Consider the following 25,602-nt stretch of genomic DNA (forward strand, 5'->3'; position numbering starts at 1 on the left):
GAAGAGGGTTCCAGTTCCATGGTTCCAAAGACCCCCTGACTAGCCCCAGAACAATTCAACACCATCATGATGAAAACCAACTAATCCCCCCATCATGTGGTTTCTCCCATAGTCCCTATCTCTGTTTGTGGCACCTTCCAACCCAAGTGCCAAGCTAGAAACAGTAGAGTCTGTAACATTTTCCTTTGCACTGCCAACCACATCCTACCATCCTCACTATCTCCAGCCCCAGGATATGGCTCTATCCCTTGAGGTTTCCCAACCTCCAGCCCACATTCCTCTCAATTACCCAGCTCAAGTGTGCCTCCTGTTTCCTGCAAGGCCTACAGAAAGAAAATCACAGTACATCCAATCTTATATCCTGCTTTTTTCTATTTAACATATTTAGACAATATTCCAAGCTAAAAAATAGTTTTAAATCTCATGTTAATGATTGCATGATACTTCATTGAATGGGTAATTTATTTAGCCATTCTCCTATTATGGGATGTTTGTTTGCTTTTGACATTTTACACCTAAAATGGTATTGTGATGAAAAAAGACCACAGAAAAAAAGAGCACAGAAAAGTTTTCCATGTTAAAGAGATTGAAACTAAAGAAATACGTATCATAAAGTAATGGGCAAGTGAGCAGTCATGGGATCCAGTTAAAAATTTAAAGGAAATTTCTGTGGGCCCACATGGCATCTATCCATTTAGGAGGCCAGGAGCATACCTGGAGGCCAGTGCTACCTGATCACCCTCCTTACTAGTGTCTTATAGTCTGATAAGGGAGACTGAAAAATAAACTATTCATATGGCTATTTACCACACCCCCACCCAGCACCCAGGACAGGGACCTGCCACTGTTGCCCATAAAAGAGGCCAGAGTTTCCCTTCTCTCCCCTGCTTCAGGAGGACGAACTGCCACACCTTGAGGCAAGAAAATGATAAAATCAGCAACATGCTATTGTTCTTAGACAGTGGAGCCTCATTCCAGCACGACCCTGATACCAAACCAGATAAAAACACAACACAAAAGGAAACTGCAGGTCAATATCCCTGATGGACAGAGGTGAAAAAATCCTCATCAAAATGCAGGCAAACCAAATCCAACAGCACTTCAAAAAGATCATTCACCATGATCAAGTGAGATTTAGCCCAGAGATACATGATGTTTCAACGTGACAAATCAGTAAATGCAATGCATCACATTAACAGAATGAAGGACAAAAACTAAATGATCATCTCAATATGCACAGAAAAAAAACATTAGATAAAATTCAACAGCCCTGCATGACAAAAACTCTGAACAGATTAAGTATAGAAGGAACATATCTCAACAAAATAAAAGCCATATGTAACAAACCTGCAACATCATATTGAATGGGGAAATTTAAAAAGCTTTGCCTTTAGGAACTGGAACAAGACAAGGATGCCTACTCTCAACACTTTTATTCAACATAGTACTGGAATTCCTAGCCAGAGCAAGTAGGCAAGAGAAATAAATACACAGCATCCAAATTGGAAAAAGGAAAATCAAATGTTTGCTGATAACATGATCATATATATAGAAAAACATAAAGATTCCACACAAAATAACTCCTAGAGCTGAAAAATGAATTCAGTAAAGTTGCAGGATACAAAATCAACATACAAAAATGAGTAGCATTTCTATACACCAACAACAAACTACCTGAAAAAAAATCAAAAAAGCAATCTTATTGACAATAGCTACCAAAACAACCGAATACCTATGAATAAACTTAACTGAAGAGGCGAAAGATTTCTACAAGAAAAACTATAAAATACTGGCGAAAGAAATTGAGGAGGACAGCAAACATGAAAAGACGTCTGGATTAGTCCATTTTCATGCTGCTGATAAAGATATATCTGAGACTGGGTAATTTATAAAGAAAAATAGGCTTAATGGACTCACAGTTTAACATGGCTGAGGAGGCCTCAAAATGATGTTGGAAGATGAAATGCACATCTTACATGGCAGCCAGCAAAAGAGAATGAAAGAATCAAGTGAAAGAAGTTTCCCTTATAAAACCATCAGATCTCGTGAGATTTATTCACTACCAGGAGAACAGAATGTGGGAAACTGCCCCTATGACACACTTATCTCCCGTTGGGTCCCTTCCAGAACAGAACACATGGGAATTACAGGAGCTACAATGCAAAATGAGATTTGGGTGGGGACACAGCCAAACCATATCAGCACCCATGTACGTGGACTGTAAGAATTAATATTGTTAAAATGACCATACAACTCAAAGTGATCTACAGATTCCATTTAGTCTCTATCAAAATGCCAGTGACATTCTTCACAGAAGTAGAAAAAGCAATCCTAAGATTCGGATGGAACCATAAAAGACCCCTAACAGCCAAAGCAATCCCAAGCAAAAAGAAAAATCCAGAGGCATCACACTACCAGATTTCAAAATATACTACAAAGCTATATGCTATTGTTTGGATATGGTTTGTCTGACCTCTCCAAATCACATTTTAAAATTTAATCCCCAGTGTGGTGGTGTTGGTAGGTGGGAACGAATGGGAGGCGTTGCGGTCATAGGGGCAGATCCGTCATCTTCACAGCAGTGAGTGAGTTCATGCTCTATTATTTCTCATGAGAACTGCTTGTTAAAAAGAGCCTGGCACCTCCTTCTCTCTCTCTTGCTTGCCTCCTCTCACCATGGGATGTCTGTACATGCCAGCTCCTCTTCCCCTTCTGCCGTGATTGGAAAAAGCTTGAGGCCCTCACTCAACCCTGATGCCAGTGCCATGCTTCTTATACAGCCTACAGAACCATAAGCCAAATAAATCTCTTTTCTTTATAAGTTTCCCAACCTCAGGTATTCCTTCATAGCAACACAAAGGAACTAAGGCACTATGGGAACCAAAATAGCATGGTACTAGCATAAAAACAGATAAATAGGCCAACGAAACAGAATACAGCACCTAGCAATAGATCCACATATTTACAGCTCACTGATTTTTTTTAAAGGCACCAAGAATAGTAATTGGGGAAAGGACAGTTTCTTCGATAAATGGTACCGTTATCTCTCATCTCATACAAAAACCAACTCAAAATTGATTAAAGACTTAAAGCTAAGACCCAAAACTATAAAACACTGCTAGAAGAAAACATAGGGGAAACACATCAGGACATTGGTATGGGAAAATAATTTATGAGTAAGACCTCAAAAGCATAGACAGCAAAAGCAAAAGTAGACAGATAGGATTATATCAAAATAAAAAGCTTCAACACAGAAAAGGAAACCACCAACAGAGTGAAAAGACAACCTACGGAACGGAAGGAAATATGTGCATACTATTCATCTGATTGGGGACTAATATCCAGAATATTCAAGGAACTCAACAGCAAAAACACAAATAATTTTATTTAAAAATGGATAAAGAATCTGAATAGGCATTTCTCAAAAAAAACAGAAATAATCAACAAATATATAAAAAATGCTCAACATCACTAATCATCAGGGGCATGCAAATCAAAACCACGATGAGATATCATCTGACCCCAGGTAGAATGGCTATTGTCAAAAAGACAAACAATAACAAATGCTGATAAAGAAGCAGAGAAACCAGAACTTTGATACACTGTTGGTGGGAATGCAAACTCGTGCAGCCACTATGGAGAACAGTACAGAGAGTTCTCAAAAAAAACTATAACTAAAACTACTACATGATCCAGCAATCCCATTACTGGGTATATACCCAAAAGAAAGTAAATCAGTATATCAAAGATATATCTGCACCCCATGTTTAGTGCAGTGCTATTCATAATATCCAAGATATGGAATCAGCTTAGACGTCCAATAACAGATAAATGGACAGAGAAAATGAGGTATCCATACACAGTGGAATATAACGCAACCACATAAAGAATGAATCCTATCATTCATGGCAACATGTCACCCAATGAGCCTGGGGGACATTATATTAAGAGAAATAAGCTGGGAACAGAAAGTTAAATAATGCATGTTCTCATTCACATATGGAAGCTAAACAAGTTGATCTCAAAGAAGTAGAGAGAATAGTGGTTACTAGAGGCTGGGAGAGGGACTAGGGACGGATGGATTGAAGGGTGAGTTCTGGTGTTCTACAGCACTGTAGGGTGACTGCCGTCAAGAACAACTTATTATGTAGAAGAGAGGATTTGGAATGTCCCAAACACAAACAAATGACAAATGTTGGGAATATGTGAATTACCCTGATTAGATCACTATACATTGTAAGTATTGAAATTCACTATGTGCCCCATAAATATGTACAATTATGTGTCAATTTAAAATTTTTTAATTAAAGATAAATAGAGGATGGAGACTCACAAAAAGTTTCAAATTGGTGGAAACACATCCAGAAGTGGCTTAGGCATGTCCAGAGCAGACAAGAAAGGCAGGAAGGTAGGTCGGAGGCTCACAGTCTCCAGGCTGAGTTTGTGAAAGAGAATAAGATTTATCTTCATGATGCTTTGAGGATACTTGGTTTTAATTCTAGGATTCAATGAGAGATGTAAGACATTAGATTTGATGTGGGAACAATTTGGTATCTGTCCCACCGATGTGGTTAAGTAGTCCAAGTGGAAACTTTCCATGGTATTCCAGTAGATCTCCCAGGGTGGGCCCTTACCAAGTGGCATGAGTAAATATGTCCTCATTTTTAGGGCAAAAATTGGTGATTCCTAGCTTTTGATGATCATAGACCATTCTGGAAATCTGGTGTCTTCTTGATAGTTGCCTTTGTGCCACAAGGGCAGCAGAAAGTAGTTGTGACGGAAAATCCATGCTGTCTTCTCTTTCAGGAAAAGCATGCGACCCCCAGGGTGGATGGTTGCATTTTTCGGGTCTTATAAGGTAGTGAGGTGATTTTAAATGTTCGAAAGAACTGTGTGTGCTGCCTCATTATCTTAACCCATCCATCTATCCACTCTGAAGATGGCTACTAACTGGTCGGCCCAAGTCCTGTCTAACTCATGGAGCCGGTCGGGGAGGCTGGGAGCAGGAACTCTTTTGTGGTTCTTTTCTGTATTCGTTGGAGAATGGTGAGCAGGCTTTTACCAGCCAAAATAAGCTGCAAAGTTTTTGGTGCTGAGTATAAATGAAAGTCAGGGAGATGATGAAGTAGCTGATTAAGATATCTTGTCTTCTAACAAAACTGAAAAAATGGGTTATTTTGACTACTATGTGTGACTTTACGTAAGGAATCACTCTCTCTGGGTCTTGATTCCCTCGCAAATAGAATGAGAGGCACTAAGGAGATGCCCAAGGCTCCCCTTCAACTGAAAGGCACACAAAGAGCATACGATTTTCCCCAGTAGATGCCCGGTTGGCAAAGCTGGGGTTTGAATCCAGGTTCATGCACTCCAAAGCTCTGCCCCATGGATTCACGAATTTGTGGCAAGTTTAAGAGCCACTGAGCCAGACTGAAACCAACAGACAAGAAGATCATATACATTTGTGGGCGCTTCAACGGACTCTTGCTGTGGTTAGCTCCTGCCCAGGGCCTTTGCATTTGTTGGTGTCCCTCTGTGGTAGACCATGCCTCTCTCAATATCTGCACAACTCCTGCAGCTCTCTGATCAAATGCCACATTCTCAGGTATAGCAACCCCCTCCCCATGTTTCCCAGCCCCTTACTCTGCTATAAAATCCGTCCACAGCACTTCTCCCCACCTGACATGTTTAATGTAGATTTCTCTGTTAACCCTTTTGTTGCCCATTTCCCATGTCAGCTCCAAGAGGCAAACCTGTTTTGTTCACTACCAGATCCCCAGAGGCTCGGCCAGTGTCAGCCATGGAGAAAGAGCTCAATCCTTTTTGGGGAAGGAATGTGACAGGGTGGCCCTTGGCACCGAGACCGTGTGCTAACCCCTGTGTTGCTACTCAGAACACCCTCCCAGAAGGACGCTAGTGATGAAAAGCCATGCATTTTTTATATGTGAACAAAAGGCGAAAAGTTCCCAGATACCAGCCTCTCTGCTGCTTTTAAAGCCCTGTGTCTCCAGGGATGACAGTCTCCTGCCCTCTTTGGAAGCTGTTGAGTTACCAAACAGCTACCTAATTGTCCGTAAAGAGGAAGTCCTTCACTGTCCTGAGAAAGACACACGTGAGAACTAGGGAAACAACGCATGCATGCAGGTGACTGCTACCTCCTCTGGAGCCCTTCTGACATGGTCACCCAGTTCAATCATGTGCAGAGAACATTCACCAATTCAAACGTCCACTGGAGAAAAACATATGGCCTTCTAGCCAGCGGCTTTCCTCACCCCATTAACCCACTCAAGGCTTCCTATGCTTTCAAAGCAAACGAATGAACACACACCATGCAGTGCTGTTTCCCTTCATCCTGTGTCCATCTAACAACCGCCCCACCTCCCTTCCCCTTCAGAGCCAAATTTCTAACAGAAGAGTCTGCACTGGCCTTGGCCCGTGCCCTTTCCTCACTGCCTGTCTCTGTCTCTCTCCTGGAACCAGCACTCATCCCCACCACTTCCCAAAACTGCTTTTGCAGTGAGGTTTCAACAATCACCCATTTGCCAGTGATTCTCCAATCTTTCCCATAGCCTCAAACTCTCTCCTCACCTCTCGTCTTACATTTCCAGCTGTCTGAAAGGAACATGCTCAGAACTGACCCCATTAGTTCCCCATAAGCTCTCCAGCTTGCCTGAATTCTCAACAGCAGGGGATGGTAACCTCACCTCCGAAGGTCCTCTGGCCAGCACTCCTGAAATGTCTCTTTGCTTACTCTTTAGCCTTAGTTTTCTCATCCTTAAATAGGGGTAATAACTCATAACCCAAAGGGTGGTTTATAGGGGTTATAAATAATTGAGGTAGGTGCCTGGTACCCCATCCACAGACTGCAGATTATAGCCATTATTACCCTTGACTCCTTCCTCTCTGTCCCTTGCCCAGTCCTGACCACATCCTGGCAATCCTGCCTCCTAAATAGGACTAGGACACAATCATTTGTCTCCAGGCCCACTACCCTGAAACACAGACAATCACCCTGAGGAACCTCCCAGGATCCACCCTCTCCTGCGCCAATCCTATCTTCCACCCGACCACCACACTGAGCTTTCAGAAAGCAAATTGTGTTGACATACAACTGCTTCAAAGCCTTCCAAACATCTGTACTGCTGATGGGACACAATTCCAAAATCTTGAACGTAGTCTCATAGTTCTTTGTGATTTGGCGCAGAACTCCTCCAAAGTTATCCCCAGAAGCTTCCATGCTCTGTTACTCCTGTGAACCTCTATCCATTCATTAAAAATGAGCTATCCCTCATCCTATGCATTCATTAAAAATGAGCTATCGCTCATCCTATCCATTCATTAAAAATGAGCTATCCCTCATCCTATGCATTCATTAAAAATGAGCTATCCCTCATCCTATCCATTCATTTCACAAAGCTGTACTGAGCCCTTACTATGTGACGAGCACTGTACCAAGTGCCATCCTAAAGAGTTTACCATCTGCTGGTATAGGACAAGATGCCAGGGGGCACAGGACAAGAGGTCATGGGTACACCTTCAGTGTAGAGCCAAAAGAAGGCGGGGGCAGGAATAAACAGACGTGGCCAACCAGGACATCCTTGACATTTCTCTCTTGTTGTAGCCTTGTGAAATCATCCTTGAATGTCAAGTTAATCATTTGTTTCTCTTGGCTCCAACAGGCTAATTGAACAGCCCTCTCCAAGTTTTCACATCTGCCTTCCCACTAGCTGGTGAGCTCTTTGGGAGAAGCCACCATGTTTTGCCAGAAGTGGCAACTTTAGGACCTGAGGGTGCTCAGTGAATGGACAAAAAGAAGTTGGTTCTTGTTTTCCATGCGTGCACCATACATGTGTGTACAAATCTGCCTGGGGGAGCATTCCACCCCACCCACATTAGGCAAGGTTCCTTCATGCACCCCCATTGTTCTGAGAAACTCTCCATTTCACAGTCTCCGCTGTCAATCACATTCTGTGGTTGTTAGAGTAATGAGTGTCACTGCCGCTAGCCCACAGACTGCATGCGGCAAAGGACGGTGTTGGCCATGGTCACTGTGGTGTCTGGCATGCAGGAGTGCTCGGTAAGAAATCCTTGCTGTTAACTGAAAGTAAGCAGGCAGCATCACCTCTTTGTTTTAGATCTCCCACAGTCGCGAGCACCAGAATAAGCCCGCAGTAACCAGATACTCGTGGAGTTGGACTTATTAAATCACATATGTTCTCAAATGACTCCAGTGCAAATGATCTCAACAAGTCATGACTGCAAAGGAAAGTGATGGTGACAAAGCACATGTGGGGACTAAGGTGGATTGAATTCCTGACCCTACAGAGAGCAGGTCACCCAGCCTGTCCATCTCTATTTCTTCACCTGAAAATGGTCATCCTGGATTCCTATGAGGTGTCTGTGAAATAACCTACACAGAATGGTTCATACACGCACCATGAACACTCAGTGTCTGCCTCACTTATTGTAATTACTGTGAGTGTAGTCATGGAATTCAGTCTCCTCCTGGCTTATGTCATCAGGGCCCATCCTTGCCCCAAGCCACCTTATTGGCTAACCTCTCCAGTCTTCCCCACATAGTCAGTAGCAATAAGTTCATCATCCAATGACCCTTTCGTCTGAGTTCCTCCTCATCCACCTACTCATTGACAGCCTGGGGCATTTAGCCTAGGTGCCAAACCACACATGTTCACACCAGGTGTCCTGAGCAGCTAGTTATTGAGAACAGCTTCTGCTTATTGGGCCACCAAGCACTTAAAGATTTTTCATTCCAAAGGATTGGAATACAATGGAAAACTGAAATTATGCTCAAAGTTATACTCAAAACCTTAGAGTCCTGGTCAATTCCAAAGCTGCCTAGATCTTTCAACAGCCTTAATCTTGCATGGTCTCTTGTCCCTGATCCTGGAATGGCAGCATTGCCACTCCAGTTTCAGACATGTTTCTCAGTATTATCCTGGCCATGGGACTAAAATGCAGACTCCAAGGCTCCACCCTAAGAGTCTCATTCTGAGAACGGAGCTGAAGCCCTAACATTTGCATATCCCTAGGCTCCCTGAGGACCCAGATGCTGGAAAGGAGATACTATGGGGAAGTCCAGGCCTGCAGTGCATCTGAGCAAAGCCTAGGTGCCTGCAGGGTGCAGGGTGCAGGGTGTAGGGCGCTCACTGTGCCTGCTGAACGCCTGTAACCTCCACCCTCTGGCCTTTGCCCATGTGAGCACGGGCTCCTGCACTCTCGGATCCCTGCCCACCATGCCCCAACCACCATCCCCCCGAACAGGAACTTGTAAGACCGCATGAAGTGCAGCCCAGCCTTTGAGCCCTGAGGCAGGGCCCAAGCGGGCAGGAGCTGGGCTGACTGTTGGGGGTGGCCCCTTTCAGAAAAGCGAACTGCTGCTTCCCATCCCACCCTTGCACAGCACAGAGTGTGGAGATGCATGGACTGATGCTAGGGACACAAAGAAGAGCATTCCCAGGAGCAATGGAAAGGACAGACACAAGTGGCCACTGAGGTGCAGGAGAGACTGTCTCTTATAATCTCACTCGCTCACTCCACCCAGAGAGCACATTTTATCATCCCTATTCTGCAGATGAGGAAACTGAGGCTGAGAGATGGGGATGGACTGGTACCAGATAGTGATGAAGGGGAGGGTACAGAAGACTCCCCAGTCTGACTGCTTATGGAGGCAGCCACAGGTGGGGCCTGAGCACTGTGTGGAGCAGTGCTGCCTACGCACTACCCCATTGACGCTCTCTTTCTTATGGTCATTTTATAGATGATAAGATTTAGGTTCCAATAGGTTAAGAGCATTGCTCAGAGTCATAAGGGTACTAAGCAGTGGAGCTGGGCCTAGAATTCAGCCAACCACACAAACTTCTGTACTCTTAATCCTCTACACTGGCTCTAGAACTTTCTTCCACATCGGAATGACTTGGAGAGCCTTTGCGTTTCTGAAAGTCTGGAGATGCTGAGGCTGTAGTCCCAGGTCTCTACCTCATCTCCCATCATGCCCCCCCAACACTGCCCCAGCAGTTCTCCAGATCACGGAGATTCTGTCCTGCCTGCTTGCTTTGGGGCACACCCTTTGCCCAGTCTGGAATGTCCCCGTCCCTGAACTCCCTGGGAAAATTCTTCAGCTATGCTCACAGTCCATGGCTTTCTCTGTGACTGGTCCTCTTCCTACTGCAAGAATCCAGGCCAACATTACTTGCTACTCCAGTAGCAATGATATCTGTTTACTGTGTATACTTTGTTTTGTCTTTATCTGTATCCCATTCTGGGTTCTTACTTTTCTGGGGAAAGTGACCTTGTCCTACTTATGTTTTCGTGCCTAGCAAGCACAGGCTTACAGAAATGCTTGCTAACTACTGCTCTGTGTGGCCTAACTTGCAGGGCCCTCCACAGCCCCGGCCTAAGCACGTTTCCACGGTTAGCAACCGCATCACGCAGGACAGGTGGAGCAAGGAACTCCACAGACATGAAAGGCATGGTTAATTCTAACAGCGACCGGGTCAGGGCAGGGCACATGTCCTAAGGACCCAAAAAGTATGGGCTAACACTGCAGTTCTCACACCTGGGGCCAGGGACCCCAGGGGATCCCCCAGACCCTTTCAGGCAGGGGTCTACAAGATCAAATCTCTTTTCATAATGACACTAAAAGATTTTGGCCTTGGGTCTTTCCTTCTTACCCAAGGAAACTGTGGAGTTTTCCAGAGGTTACCTGAATGTGATGCCATGGTGTGTGGAAGTCAGAAGCAGAGGAAAATCCAGCTTTCTAATATACTGTCATCTTTCAATAAGTGAATATTTTCTAATTTGTTATTTTTAAATTTTAATACAGCAAAATATATGCTGTATGTATAGATAGCGATAGAGATAGAATCTCCACATAAACAAATACTCTTGGGGTCTTCAATAAACTGTAAAAGTGCAAAGGAGTCCTGAGACCCAAAAGGTTGACAGCTGCTGTTGTTCAAACCTAGTCAGTTCATCTTGCTCCATTTGATGCTCCAAAACTGAATGCATATTAGATTGGGGACAGGGTGGTCTTTATCTTTAAAGACAACTTTGCTCTGTTTCCTCTGTGATGATGGCGAAGCTACCACAGAACACAAATTTAGGAGGCCGGGTGCAGTGGCTCATGCCTGTAATCCCAGCACTTTGGGAGGCCGAGGCAGGTGGATCATGATGTCAAGAGATCAAGACCATCCTGGTCAACATGGTGAAACCTCGTCTCTACTAAAAATACAAAAATTAGCTGGGCATGGTGGCACGCACCTGTAATCCCAGCTACTCGGGAGGCTGAGGCAGAATTGCTTGAACCCAGGAGGCGGAGGTTGCGGTGAGCAGAGATGGCGCCATTGCACTCCAGCCTGGGTAACAAGAGCCAAACTCCATCTCAAAAATAAAAATAAAAATTTAGGAAAGCAAGCGTGGAAGATTTTTGTAATTCATGTGAAACATCAGATATTTGCATTAACAATTTTTTTAAGAGAGAAAGAAAGAAAGAAAAAGCAATTAAGAAGAAGAAAAAAGAGGAAGAGGAGGAGGGAGAGAGAACGGGAGTGTTGCTTAATTGCCCAGGCTAGAATGCAGTCTAAAAACGGGTATTGAAAACCTCCCTTATACCGTCAATTGTGCTCAGTAATGGACAACCAATATTTCATCTAAACCTGTGAGTGGGTGTGATGTGGTACTGATAAGAGTGCGTATCTTGTGTGTTTGAAGTGGAGAGTTCTATAAACGTTTATTAAGTTTACTTGTTCCAGATCTGAGTTCAAGTCCTGGATGTCCTTGTTAATTTTCTGTCTCATTGATCTATCTAATATTGATGTTGAAATCTCCCACTACTACTGTGTGGGAGTCCGAGTCTCTTTATAAGTCTTTTGTATCTTGTATTGGGTGTGTACACATCCAGGACCGTCACCTCTTCTTGTTGCACTGATCCTTTTACCATTATGTCGTCTGTTGATCTTTGCTGCTTTCAAATCCATTCCATCAGAGGCGAGAATTGCAACTCCTGCTTTTTATTTATGTATTTATTTTTGCTCTCCATTTGGCTGACAAATCTTTCTCCATCCCTTTGTTTTGACTCTTTATGTATCATTGCATGTAAGATGGGTCTGGATGCAGCACACCGATGGGTTTTGGCCGTGTCTTTTGATTGGGGGATTTAGTCAATTTAAATGTAAGATTATTGCCATTTGATGTTAGCTGGCTATTTTGCCCATTCGTTGATATAAATTCTTCATTATGTTGATACTCTTCACTTTTTGGTATATTTTTAGAAAGGCTAATACTGGTTGTTCTTTTCTATGTGTAAGAGCTTTTCAGAAGCTCTTGTAAAGCAGGCCTGGTGCTAATGAAATCTCTGCATAAATTGTTAATTGCATTAACAATTTTTATGCCCTGATTTGTAAAATCAGAAGAGGAAGCTTGAAAATACATATATCCATACACTCACATGCAGAACACCACGGCGAAGATTGGAAGCTAGAAGAGGGGCCTGGAACATCTTTTCATAGAGTCTTCAGAGGAGCCCTGCCCATATCCTGACCTCTGACTTGCAGCCTTTGAAATGGCGAGGCATCCATTTCTGTCAGTCCAGCCCCCGGCCGGCGGGGCTTTGTGTGTGAGTGTATGTCTTTCCAAACTTCCTCTTCTTGGGACACCACTCATATCAGATTAGATTACTTCTGTAAAGACCCGATCTCACATTCTGAGGTGCTGGGAGATTAGGGCTTCAACATACCTTTTTCTGTAGGGGACAGGTGGGGAAACAATTCAACCCATAAGAGTTGGCAATGCCACAAATTTGAGAAATTATAAAGGAAAATGGTATGGGATAAAATTATGGGGCTGAAATCAAGGAAGCAAATAGCCTATTTTGGTTCATAGTGATAAGGAACTAGAGAAGGTTTCCAGGGCGAAACCTTACAAGACCTTGCTGTGTTGTGTTTTGTCACCATACATATGAGAATGTTATTCAGAGAACCGGGTTTTATGCTGTGAAGGGCCTTTCTGGGCCTCACGGAGGCTTGGAAAGTTGTGCTCAGACAGCGCATGTGGGGAGAATGATCTGGACCTAAGAGTTTTAGAATCACTTCCAAGACTCTTGCACCAGAAGCCCAGAGGAGGAGGGAATATACAGGGAAGGAGAAAAAAGAAGAAAAGCTAGAGCTTGCAGTGATGAGAAGTGTTGCTGGGAATGAAATGCGTTTGGTTAGTAAATCTAAGGAATTAAATATTGTAAAGAAAGACAAAGTGAGGAAGAAAATGCTGGCAGATTTTGCACTGTTGCAACCATGGTAATGATTTCACCCAGGAGCCTAGATGGAAGTTGACCAAAGGGAGCAGCACCCACCATTCCTCGTGGCCTTGATGAGAAATGCCATAACCATCAAAAAGAGCTGCACTTAAAGGGGGAGTGTCATGCTATTTACCTAATCCAGCTTCTCATAACAAATCACTACAGATGCTGAACTTTAAACCAACATGCTGTTATTAAGGCACAGTTGCCCCAGGTCAGGGGTCCAGGCCTAACTTAATTACGTCTCTGCTCACAAGCCTGCAATTACAGTGTTGTCTAGGTGGGATGCTATCTACAGGCGTTGGGGGAGAATCAGATTTCAAGCTCACTAAGGCGGCTGGCAGAATTCAGTTCCTTGACGTTGTCAATCTCCATTTTGTTGCTAGCTGCCTCCCGGGTGGTCTCAGCTCCTGGAGGCCTCTCTCCGGCCTGTGCATGTGCCTCCCCCACACTCTCAAAATTAGCAATTGTGTGTTGAGTGCTTCTGATGCTTTGAATCTCTCTGATTTCCCCTTCTGCCCTCAGCAGGGAGAAAGCTCTGCTTCTAAAGGCTCATGTGCACCCTACATAGCAGAGAACCTAAGATAATATCCCTATTTTAAAGACAACTGATGAGTAACGAAATTACATCTGCAAAGTCCGGAGCGTGAAACCAGGAGGTCGTGGTAACCCTGTATCTCTGGGGAGGCTGTCATTGGAGAGCAGTTTCCATTTACCAGAGGATTATTGTCTGGTCTATTCTGAAAACGTCTCAACCTTTCCAAATTGCTTTCTAGTTACTATTGACTTGTCATCACAGTGGTTCCCTTAGCAACAGTGGGAACTGACCACCTCTCTCCTGATACAGACTACACTTGAGTATTTTTCCACAGAATGTGCTTCCTTCCATGGCATATTCCAAGACAGATCCCTACCTGTTAGGAAAAGTCCCTCACCATGGGCTACCGCTTGCTTTTTCAGCCTCACGGCTCACTACTGTCCTCTCTCCATGTCCCCGGCATTCATTCCCAGCCTATTCCATGTGCATCCTGCTGCTGACATTGACAACACCTCCTTCCCCAGTCCTCCACCCTTTAGCAGTGGTTCAACCTTTAAGACCAAGCTCAGAACGCATCTCCTCCAAGGACTGATGTGGAGTCCCACAAACTGAGTTCTGTGCTTCCAAGTGGCTCCCAGTCTGACTCAATGCACACACCCCCCACCCCACACCAAACACACGCAGCCCCAAGTGCCATGTGCCTGTCCCAGCAAAGGACCTCCAGACTCTGCAGGTAGAGACAGCAGCAATGCACACAAAGTCCTAAGGAGACACCCAGCAAGTATCAAGAGCTCAGCCAGGGTCACTTTTGTTCTAGCTGTCACTGGGTCACTTTTGTTCCAGCTGTCATTGTCTATGGCCCAAAGGACTGGGACAGCATGTGCCAGCCCAGGGGACACTGAAGAGATGCCCTGACAAGTCCCTGCCTGAGAAAAGACTGGAGCAGAAGCCTGAGCCCCAGGTCTGGGAGCCCCACCCTAAGGAACACAGACCCTGGGGACATACATTGTAGTGCTCATGACCATCAGGTCCCCAAGTGGATGGAGGCTGTCACAGAGAACACACGGCCCATGTCCTTCTGGTCTCTTATAGTCTTTTAAAAGACAATGACATTGGTTTAGGTTTTTTTTCTGATTACAGAAGCAACATGTGTTCACCAAGAGAGCACTGATCACTGTGAACTGCAGGCCCTATACCCTCTGGCCATGTTTTCAAGGGCTGTCACCATTAACCACATGCCACCCGTTCCCTGGCTGTGAGCCCTGTTGGCCTGGGCTGGAATCCCAATGCATCCACTGATGAGCTGTATCACTGTAGGCAACTTCCTGAACTTTCCTGTGCTCAGTGTCCTCATTTGGAGAAGAGTGCTCATGACCTCCCTGCCTAGGGGGCAGGCCCCACTCCAGGCTCCCTGAGGAGGGGATAGGATCTGGAGGAAGGTGGTAGCCTTCAGAGAGGCTCCCCTACAAATGCCGGGGTCTTTAGGTGGGGAAAAGCTCAGAGGGCAGAGTGTAAGCCCAGGCCCAGAGCCAGCTGAGCCCCCAGGCCCCATGGCTCAGGGGACCACAGCAGCAGGGGCCCAGGGAAGCAGCTGGCAGGTGCCTGGCTTTGGCCTTTGCACAACCCACTCTGGGTGAAGGAGTCGGGGCCTGGGTGGTGGCCCCGTTTGGACAGGCAAAGAGAAAGGGGGAGAAAAAAGCTCACCTTCTGCTCTTTCCAGATTATCTTGCTCAGGGGGAGAGGACTTGTTCCCCGACCAACCTGAGGGTCAGGTTGCTTTTTCTTGTGGCTCAATAATGAGATGCAGATGAATTGGGGAGGAAGCGAGTTTTTATTTCTGTAACTGGTTACTGAGAGAAGGCCTGGAAAATATGGCCAGACCAACTCAAAGTTGCAAAGTTCTGCAGAGCTTATATCCCTTCTAAGCTATATGTCTACCTATAAGTGTGCATCCATCTAAAAAGACGTAAGTGATTAACTTTTGTTTTTTTTGAGACAGAGTCTCGCTCTGTTGCCCAGGCTGGAGTGTGGTGGCACAATCTCGGCTCACTGCAATCTCCACCTCCCGTGTTCAAGCGATTCTCCTACCTCAGCCTCCCAAATAGCTGGGATTACAGGTGTGCACCACCACGCCCATCTACTTTTCACGCCCATCTATTTTAGTAGAGATGGGGTTACACCATGTTGACCAGGATGGTCTCGAACCCCTGACCTCGTGATCCACCTGCCTCAGCCTCCCAAAGTGCTGGGATTACAGGTGTGAGCCACCGCGCCCGACCGGTTAACTTCTTTTAATCTATAACTAAGATCTGAGTCCTGAGGACCTCCCTCTGGAGCCTCAGTAAATTTATTTGATCTGAATGGGTCCGGGCGCTGGAGTGATTACCCTTGTCTTGTCTCCTGCTAAGTCATGGAGGTTTGCGGAGTTCCTTTATTCCCCAGTAAAATTTGTTTGTGGAGGCCTGGTGAGTTTCTTCAGACCCTCAAAAAAACATATTTAATCCTAAACGGATCCTGTTCAGAACTCTTTCATTGGCTTGTCGTGTCATTCACGGCCCGGGAAAGGCCTGGGCAAAACTCTTGGTGGGCTTTTGTTACATTCCAGCCTTTGTATAAGGGCGCTGGCTCTTTCAGCTTTTAATATTTAACTTCACCACTCGGTCAGGGCTGAAACAGTTGTTATGGAGGCTGCATGAGTGATACCTGACCTGTCACAGATTGAGGGCTGGCAAAAAGCGGCCCCCAGGGGTCTCAGTTTTCTGTGCCAGGCCCTGCTCCTGTGTCTGGCAGCCAGAGGGCCCATTCCCAGAGCCCTCCTAGGGCCAGGCTGCCCGGGGCGTGGTCTTCCTCCTGGCACCCTACCATGGGAGGGGCCGGGAAAGCAACTGCTCTGTGCCATCTTCATCGTCAGGAAAAGGAACGCGCCACACGGCTCACCGAGAGCAGGTCATCCCAGGCCAGGAACAGGTGGAGGCCAGGATTCCAGAAAGGCCACAGAGCGGGGCTGGAGCCTGCAGGAGAAGCAGCAGGGGGTCCCGGCCATGCCCCTAGGTTGGACTTGTCATTCCCAACCAACTGCGATGGCACACAGACTTCCCTTCCAAGGCGGTCAGTCGGCAGCCAATTACTACTCAGATGAGCCTGAAATGAATACAACACATGCTGGCCCTCCACGGACCTGGGGGTGCCATCCATAGGAGGCCAGGGCACAGGCCTGAGGACGGCGCTCCTGTCAGCCCTCTCTGCTCAGGGCCAGACCTGAGGATGGGACCCCTGTTAGTTCTCTCTGCTCAGGGGAAAGGCCCGAGGATGGGACTTCTCTCCATCCACTGTGCTCAGGAAACAGACGTGAGGACCTAAGTCAGTCCCCACTGCTAAGGGAAACAGCTAAGGCCATGGCCTGTCAGCCCTGTCTGCTCCAAGACAACCGGGGACCAGGAGTCTTCTCAGTCCTCTCTGCTCAAGGGACAGACCTTAGGTCGTGACCTCACTCAGTACTCTTTACTCAAGAGCGATTCATAAAGGGACGCCTCTCCACGTGCACGTGTTACTCAGCAAACATGAGAACAGGAACTCTCTCCTTCCCCTCAGCTCAGGGGACAGGCCCGAGGATGGGACCCCTGTCGGTCCATCTTCCAAGGGGATAGATATGAGGACAGGACCTCTCTGGGTCCCCTCAGCTCAGGGGACAGGCCTGAGGATGGGACCCCTCTCAGTCCTGTCTGTTCCCAAGGACGGGACCTCTCTGAGTCCTCTCTGCTCAGCTTCACCCGCCATGACTGGGCTCTGATCCGGCTCCCTCATCCAACTGCTGAAGCTCTCTGTGAGCCCAAGAGGCTGCTGCTTATTGGATGGGCTTGGTCAGTCCTTGGGCGCCCAGGAAGGCACCTTGGTGGACCTTTCTGTCCCCAGGCCACCCTCCCCCCAGCCAGGGGCACTTGGTGAGGACTGTGCAATGAAACACATTGCATGGTGGGAGCTGTGCAAGCCGGAACGCGCCGCGGGCCTATGGGGATGAAGGCGGCGGGAGACCCCCGGCGTGGGGCCCGCCCTTCAGGCCCAACACAGTCTCCTTGCTCCGGGCTGGTGGGGAAGCAACTGGTTCCTCCCGGTACCTCCTTCCAGACTCCCTGGCTAGATCCCTTCCAGGGTTCACGACCCAACTGTCCAGCATGTGTGCTCGCATGCTCAGTGACACACAGACACACACACACATTCACCGACACGCTCACGTTCCAGAGACGTGCACACACATTGAGTGACTCGCTCAGATCAGTGACACACATGCTCACACACATTGACACATACATGCTCATTGACCCACCCACATTTGCAGTCAGCACACTCACAATGACTCGCAAATTCACACACATACACTGACACACATTCAGTGACACACTCATGCTCTCGACACACATTCAGTGACATGCACGCTCACATTCAGTGGCACACACTCATTCCCACACACACTCCCACTCACGCAGGTTCAGTGAGGCAGTCACATGCTGTCACTTACATTCACGCACACACATTTTCAGAAACGCACGCACGTGCGCACTCACACACACACACATGCCCAAGCACACCCGCTCACTCACACTCACGCCTGCTGGAGAATCACGGCACACACAGGGCCACTCTGAACAGGGAAAACCAAGGAGCCCCGACAGGCCCTAGCAAGGTCAACCAGTCTCTTATCCTCTTTCCTCTCGTCCTGCCCCCCAGATCTGCAGGGGTCCTTGGAAAGTGAGTGGTTGGCTTGGCCCTGCTCAGGCACACGGGACAGACATGCTGGGGATGTGCCCAGCCTGAAGAAGGCAGGGAGAGCAGAGCACAGTGAGGGCCCCGGGCATGCCTGCAGGGTACCCCATGGGACACACTCCAAGGGTCCGTGAGACACTGGTCAAGTGCCTTCAGGCCGAGGAGGGTGCAGGCCCGGCCCCAGGGACCTGCCGCCCCCTACCCCTCACACACAGCCCTGCAAAACTACCGGTCCCAGGCCCACAGTCGTTCGGGTACGCCCAGGGTCTCCCAGGGCCCCTGCCGCCCTGCAGCTCTGCTCAAGCAGACAGGTCGCCTACATGCAGGTTTCCTCGGGCCAGGGGGACAGCCACCCACGCCCAGCACTGGCTCCAAGTCTGCTTCGGGGGATCCTGGCTGTCATCTGAGCCTTGTGGATGGTCCGAGGCTCTGTGCTCCAGAACAGCCGGATGAAGCGTGTGGGCGCAGACTGAGCGATTCCCGGGAGACCCTCGCCACCTTTGAGTCCATGATCCTGTCCCCTCCTTGCACATGTGCAGGGAGAGGCCTATCACCTGTCCCAGTCCCTTCCCCCGCAGACTCTGGGTTAGTTAAATGGCTGATCCAGGAGTGCCCTCAATTTGTGGCGATCTCACTGGCCCGTTGGGGGAGAGAGCCAGTCCCAGGAGGGCTCAGGAGGTCGGGTTCCAGGATCCTCAGGTCCCCACCAAGAATTGCCCCTGTGGCCACAGTGCTGAGGGAGGATTGCTGCCCTAGGGACTCACCCAGTCACTGTTGATGGCCACCAGCATCCTGTCACTAGGGTCCATGCAGCCCAAGGAACCCCACTGGTCCTCAGGGACCCTGCCCTTCACACACCCCAGTGTCAGCCTGGCCAATGTAGCCTTCACCCCACTCAACCTTACCCCCAGTTTCCCACAGCAGAGGCGAGACCGGCTGGAACACGGAATGAAATTTATTGAAGAGAAACACACATCGAAACCATTGAAGAGAAGGGAACCACAACACAGAGAGAAACTGCAAACAGCCACCGCAGGCCACAGGTCATGGGGCCCCTCCTCCTGGGGTTCCTGGCAAAGCACCTCATCTGCCTCCCCTCCCGCTGCAGCCCCCTCGGCCACCTCCCTCCTTCCCGAGGGCCCCAGGTCCGCCTCTTGCCAGGATGGTGGACTCTGGCAGTGTCCACTGGCTTCAGGAAGCCCCCTTCTGAGCCCATCCGCTGGGGTGGGGCCCTGCCTTATGGCTTTCACAGGAAAGTCACAGGACACTGGAAAACACAGCAAAGAACACCCCACCGGGTCGAGGAAACTGAGTCACAAGTAACAACAGGGGTGGAACACCAAAGCACAAAGCTCCCCGGGGAGCCTCAGGCAGGGCAGCCCCGCTCCGTCCTGGGTCCAGTTCTTCCTATAGTCACTGTCAGCATCACGGTCACTGAGTAAGCATCCGCTATGTCCTGGTTCCTCTTTTCCGCCATCTCCCGGGACTGCACTGGGGGCCTCCAGGGAGAAGCTGCTCAGAGAAGAACACACACAGCTCCACCAGAACAAGCAGCCCCTGGCCTAGATCTACGCCGGGAAAGCAGAGGTGGTGCTCACGACGAGGGACAGACAGCAGCGAGCAGAGCGTGGGCTTGCAGGAAGCTCACAGCACGTGTCCCGGGCCCAGAGGCAGCCACCCGGGTGGGCACACAGTACACAACTTTGCACGGGAACAACAGCTAGCAGTGGGTGAGCGTCTCGGGTGCGTGGGTCACTACAGGGCCGACACAAGTAAGGGTGGGATTCCTAGAACAGGGGTATAGTGCCCTGGGGATGGTGAGTGGGGGGACTCCTCTTTGGAGACCCAGGCAGCTGGCAGCCTTGAGAGGGCCTCTTTCCTGCATCTCTCCCAACCCAGGACAAGGGTTGGAGGCAGACATCTTCAGGTGCCCCTGCCCAGGCCGCAGCTGGCCACTCAGGGATCCCTCCAGGCCAGCCCCCCATTTGGAATCAAACGTGGTCATCTGGGTCATGGGGAAGGGCTGGGGGTGGTGGCCAGGGCCCCTTGGGGGAGGTGGGAGGCACTACTCCTGATATAGGGTGAGGGACTGGCCCTGGCCTGGCCTCCGTCTGCCTCTAGCGTGCTGCTGCCTGAGAGGAGAGGAGCCTTTGGGCCCTTGGAGCCTATTTGCCCGGGGAGGACTTAGGCTGGCCCGCCTCCCCAGCCCCATCCTCATCCTCGTTTTCAGACTCCTCCAAGATGGGCTTGAGCCCCTCCTGGGGAGGTTCCTCAGCCTCCTGTCCTCCCACCTGGACAACGCCCTCTGGCTCCCAGCTGGGACCTCCTGGGGCCATATCAACTGCATTGCCCATCTGGTCTGGGAGGCCCCCAGGGACATCGATGGGCCCTGCCTGACCTAGGACTTTGAGGCAGGCAGGGGCATTTTCATCTTCCCCAGTGGCAGGGGTGCCCCTGGCGGCCTCTTTGCTGGCAGAAGGGGCGTCAGCAGCATCTTCTCTGCTGGGATCAGCGTCGCTGGCATCCCCCTGGGCTGGGGAGGCCTGGGCGACATCTCCTCGGGCAGGGGCCATCTGGGCAGCAGCTGGGTGTTCACTCTCCACTGGGGCCTCTGGCCAGGCTGCACCCTGCTGGCTCTTTGCTGGGGAGGCCACCCACACCTCCATCTCCCGGATGAGCCGAAGCAGCCGTAGGAAGCCAGGCGGCCTCCTATCCAGCTGCATCTGCTTCAGGGTATCCTGGAGAGCCTCGCTGGGGCGGGCCCGAGACAGCACCTGCCGCAGTCTGAAGTGGTTGGCCATGGCTGGGTGAAAGGCCCCCTTCTCCATGGCCTTCTGCAGCAGGCCTTCCAGGCGCACCACGAAGGCAAACAGCTCCTCCTGGGGCCCCTGCGTGCAGGTCAGGAACTTCAGCCGTGTAGTCACCCATGTGTCCCGATTCCTAAATGCGTGCCCCAGCGCCGCCAGGCAGTCCAGCGTGGAGAAGCTGGGCTCTTCCTCCAGGAGGCCGTTCACGATCTCCAGGGCGGCACCGCGCAAGCTGCTCAGCACCCGCCTCCTCCTCTCGCTTTCTGATGCATCGCACCACAGCTGCAGCATGTCGTTGACATGCTCCAGCCAGCTCTCAAAGGAGTCTTCCATGCAGCCTGGCTGCACCATCCCAGAAAAGTGTCTCAGTTCCTGGTGGCCCACAGTTTTCAGCAGAGGCCACAGGGCCCTGTTCCATGACTGGGTCCAGGTCTCTACCTCACCTGCGCCTCCTGCCTCACCTGCACCTCCTACCTCAACTGCACCTCCTGCCTCATCTTCACCTCCTGCCTCATCTTCACTTCCTGCCTCATCTTCACTTCCTGCCTCATCTTCACTTCCTGCCTCACCTGCGCCTCCTGCCTCACCTGCGCCTCCTGCCTCACCTGCGCTTCCTGCCTCATCTTCACCACCTGCCTCACCTTCACCTCCTGCCTCATCTTCTCCTCCTGCCTCATCTTCACCTCCTGCCTCATCTTCATCTCCTGCCTCACCTGCACCTCCTGCCTCACCTGCACCTCTGGCCACTGCTTGCCCCTGCGGCTGTGCAGGGAAACTGGCCATATCCTGAAACTCAGCATCAGGAGCCTGGGACAGGGAGATCACGTTCCACGGTCCCCCTTTGCCTGGTATTTGACGGGGAATCAAGCTTCGGTTTAAACTGTCAGCGAACTCCACCAAGGCTGCCCTGGCCCCAAGCCCCCTTCTGAAGACCTTGGTGAGCACTCGGTACCTGCCCAGGGGTGACAGGGCAGCCCGCACTGCCTCCTGGAACTCATGTTCCTCGCAGTCGTCAGGGATACCCAGGATGAGCAGGGAGCGCTCTGCGTTCACACCCATCCACCTGCACCAGTCCTGAATCATTGCCCGAGCCATCGCAGAGGACTTGAGGGAGGGAGCTTGATCAGATAGGAATGTGTGATGACTGTTGCAGTCTCTGACGCAGCCTGCGTGTGCAAAGGGGAGAGAGGGATGTTGCTGCCAGTCAGCCCACCCCCACTACAGGCCTTCACCCTCCCCTCCGACGCACTGCAGCACCCAGGGATCCACTCCCTCCCACTGCTGCAGCCCAGGCACCCCCTCAAGCCCTCCCCCAGTTGGTGACAATCCCTTGGCATGCAACCGCTGCCTCTACTGGGAGACCCCCTGTTGACTGAGCTGAAGCCCCTATCACTTCCACCTCTCACCATCATCTGTGACACTGCAGCCAGAAGTCCTCCTCTATCCAAGCCCCTGCAACAGGTAGCTTCCCCCCTCCCCCACCGCGGAGTCCCTGCGGCCAGGAATCGTCCCCTACACAGATCCTGGCAGCGTGGAGTCCTTCCTTACCCAAACTGCAGAAGAGAAGCAGAGAGACCTCCCCGCTTCTCTTTCCCAGCGCCAAATCAGGAGCCCCCTACCTCTTTTGATCCTCCGTGTAACCCAGCAACCCCCTCCGCGCCTCCCACACCTGCAACCAGAAGTCCCCTTCCTCCCCCCCCCACAACTAGAGGCCCCCTCTCTCCCACCGCCCCCTGCACCTCTGCAGCTGGAGCCCTCCTCCCACAGACTCCTGCAGCCAGGAGCCCCCTCCTCCCCTCTCCGCGGGCCCTGGGCCCGACCGGGACCCCCTCTCGCGCCCACTGCCTAGGGAGGCAGCGATCTGGCCCCTGCCCACTACGCCCGCTGTCAGTTTGGGGTCCCGCTGGCGCCTGCTCACTTTCTCCGACTCTGCGGACGCTGCGACCACCGGCGGAAAAATGCTGCCTTCGGGCTGCGGAGCTCACTCTGGAGGCTGCCTAGAGGCCCTGGAGCAGGAGAGTGGAAGATCGCGCCTCAGTCACGCGGCTGCGCTGCGCAACGCTGGGGGTCTCCCAGGCCAGCTGTGCTAAGGCCACATGGGATTTCCGCTTTTCCCAGAAGTCCCAGGTAGATGAGGAAGAAAAATTTCGGTGTCTCTGTGGAAGACAAGTGGCTAGACAGGAGGAGACTTCTGTGTTGCCCTGGCAACAGGACCTGCATGGTAAGGGCTTAATGTTCCAAGGCTTGGAGCCTCTGGGAGCAACAGGCCCACCGATTGGTCCTCCACCATCAAAATGACCTCAATCAGTAATTGTGGCAAATTGCTGGAGTGGGTGGACTAGAAATCACGGACAGGAGAACCTAAGACCAGGTCCCCAGGGTATTCACAGCCTGCCATGATCATGCCTGGAATCCCTGCAACACAGAGTGATTGCTGGCTGCGTTCCTCATCACAGCTCTTTACCGGCCAGCCTTCAACCACCTGGGCAGCCATTGCATAGGAAAGCTGGGTGGCCTATATGTGTCACTGAACATGTATGCCCCTCATCTGTAAATGGGCAATAAAACACTTTCCTTTTTATGTACTGCTGGATATGAACTTCTAATACATAGTTTTGCTACACTGTTCATGACAGACGCTTTTCTGTAATTTTCTTTTATGTCATCTTTTTTGATCAGGATTTAGGTTTATACTGGCCCCATCAACTGAGTGTTTGTGGGTTTGTTTGTTTTAGCTTTAGAAATGTTTTTTGACAATAAATACATTTGTGAACTATAGGGATGTTTTTTCTATTCAATCCATTGGAAGTTTTGATAAATTGCTTTGTTTCCAATGGATTTGTCAATTTTATCTAAGTTGTCAAAATTATTGTTATAAAGATAATATTCCCCCACTATTCTTTTAATGCCTGTATGATCTCTAATGATATCCCTCTTTCATGGCTGATATTAATGATTATTTTCTTTTTTTCTTGATTAGTCTTCCTAAGGGCTATATATTTTGTTGCTCTTTTAAAATATGTATGATTTGCTTACTTTCAGTTTCTTTTCTATTTGTTGATTTCTGCTCTTATATCTCTATTATCTCCTTCCTTCTTCTTCAAGATTTACTTTTCTATTCCTTTTCTAGCTTTTTATGTCAAATGTTTTATATATTTACTGATTTATATTAAATATTAAATATATTTTACATATTTACTTCTTGTCTAGTGCTTATCTCAATTGCTGAGGCCGGGATGTTGACTCTTCAACTATAATTGTGGAAATGTCAATTTTTGTTTCACATATTTTGAGGCTCTATTATTGGGTGCAAACATATTTATGAGTTCTATGTGCTTCTGATGAAACCTTATATAATTATTGCCTTTATCTCAGGTGATAGTCCACCTTGTCTGTTATCACAGCCATTCCCACTTTCTTATGCTTGCCCCTTGCATGGTATATAATTTTACAACCTCTTGCTATCAACTGATCTGAGTCTCTATCTTAATGGCATCTCTTGGAGACAGTAAAAGTCTTTCTTTTATTCTTTCTCACAATCTCTGCCTTTTGATTGGAGTATTTAGTCCATTTACATTGAATGTGATGTTTGATATGTCTGGATTTAGGTCTATACTTTTACTATTTACCCCATCTGATTTTGTTCCCATGTTCCCCATTTTCTGCCTGGATTAATCAAATTTTCTCACTTTTAATGTATTTATTATCTTCTTACCTATACCCATTTGCATTTTTGTAGTGCTCACTCTAGAGATTACAATATCTTTAACTTTTCACTGTCTACTTAAAGTTAAAATTATACATAAATGTAAGAAACTCTCCGTCATATAGATTCATTTCCATTCCACGTCATCCTTTATGCTATAGTTGCCACACCCTAGTATATACTATCAAGCTGTTTCCCTTAAAGTCATATTATTATAAAGAACTTAAGAGCAAATAACTATTCATTTACTATTTCCAGCGTTCTTCACTTCTACCCAAAGATCAAAGATTTCCTCTAGTTTCATTTTTCTTCCATTCAAAAGACTTCCTTTAGTATTTCTTTTAGTGCAGTTCTGTTGATGAATTTTCTTCGCTTTCATGTATCTCAAAAGATACTTATTTCACCCTCGTTCTTAAATTTGTTCTATTTCTCTAGATACAGAATTCTAGATTGGAAGCTTTTTTTTTTCTTACAGCATTTT

General features: G+C 48.7%; 1 protein-coding gene across 1 annotated transcript; it reads right to left on the reverse strand.

Moving 5' to 3' along the window:
* Window positions 1-19,545: 19,545 nt before the first annotated feature.
* On the reverse strand, window positions 19,546-23,594 carry PNMA6F (PNMA family member 6F). Its single transcript, XM_017968781.4, has 2 exons — window positions 23,334-23,594; window positions 19,546-22,581 (listed from the first exon to the last, which is right to left on the reverse strand). The coding sequence occupies exon 2, from the start codon at window positions 22,508-22,510 to the stop codon at window positions 20,774-20,776; it is 1,737 nt and encodes a 578-aa protein (XP_017824270.4). The 5' UTR covers window positions 22,511-22,581; window positions 23,334-23,594; the 3' UTR covers window positions 19,546-20,773.
* Window positions 23,595-25,602: the final 2,008 nt, after the last annotated feature.

Source organism: Callithrix jacchus, chromosome X (assembly GCF_049354715.1).
Source record: "Callithrix jacchus isolate 240 chromosome X, calJac240_pri, whole genome shotgun sequence".
Lineage (NCBI taxonomy): Eukaryota > Metazoa > Chordata > Mammalia > Primates > Cebidae > Callithrix > Callithrix jacchus.

Excerpts from the sequence above, each read along its gene's own strand:
- PNMA6F (XM_017968781.4), bottom strand. The coding sequence starts at position 22,510 with ATGGCTCGGGCAATGATTCAGGACTGGTGCAGGTGGATGGGTGTGAAC.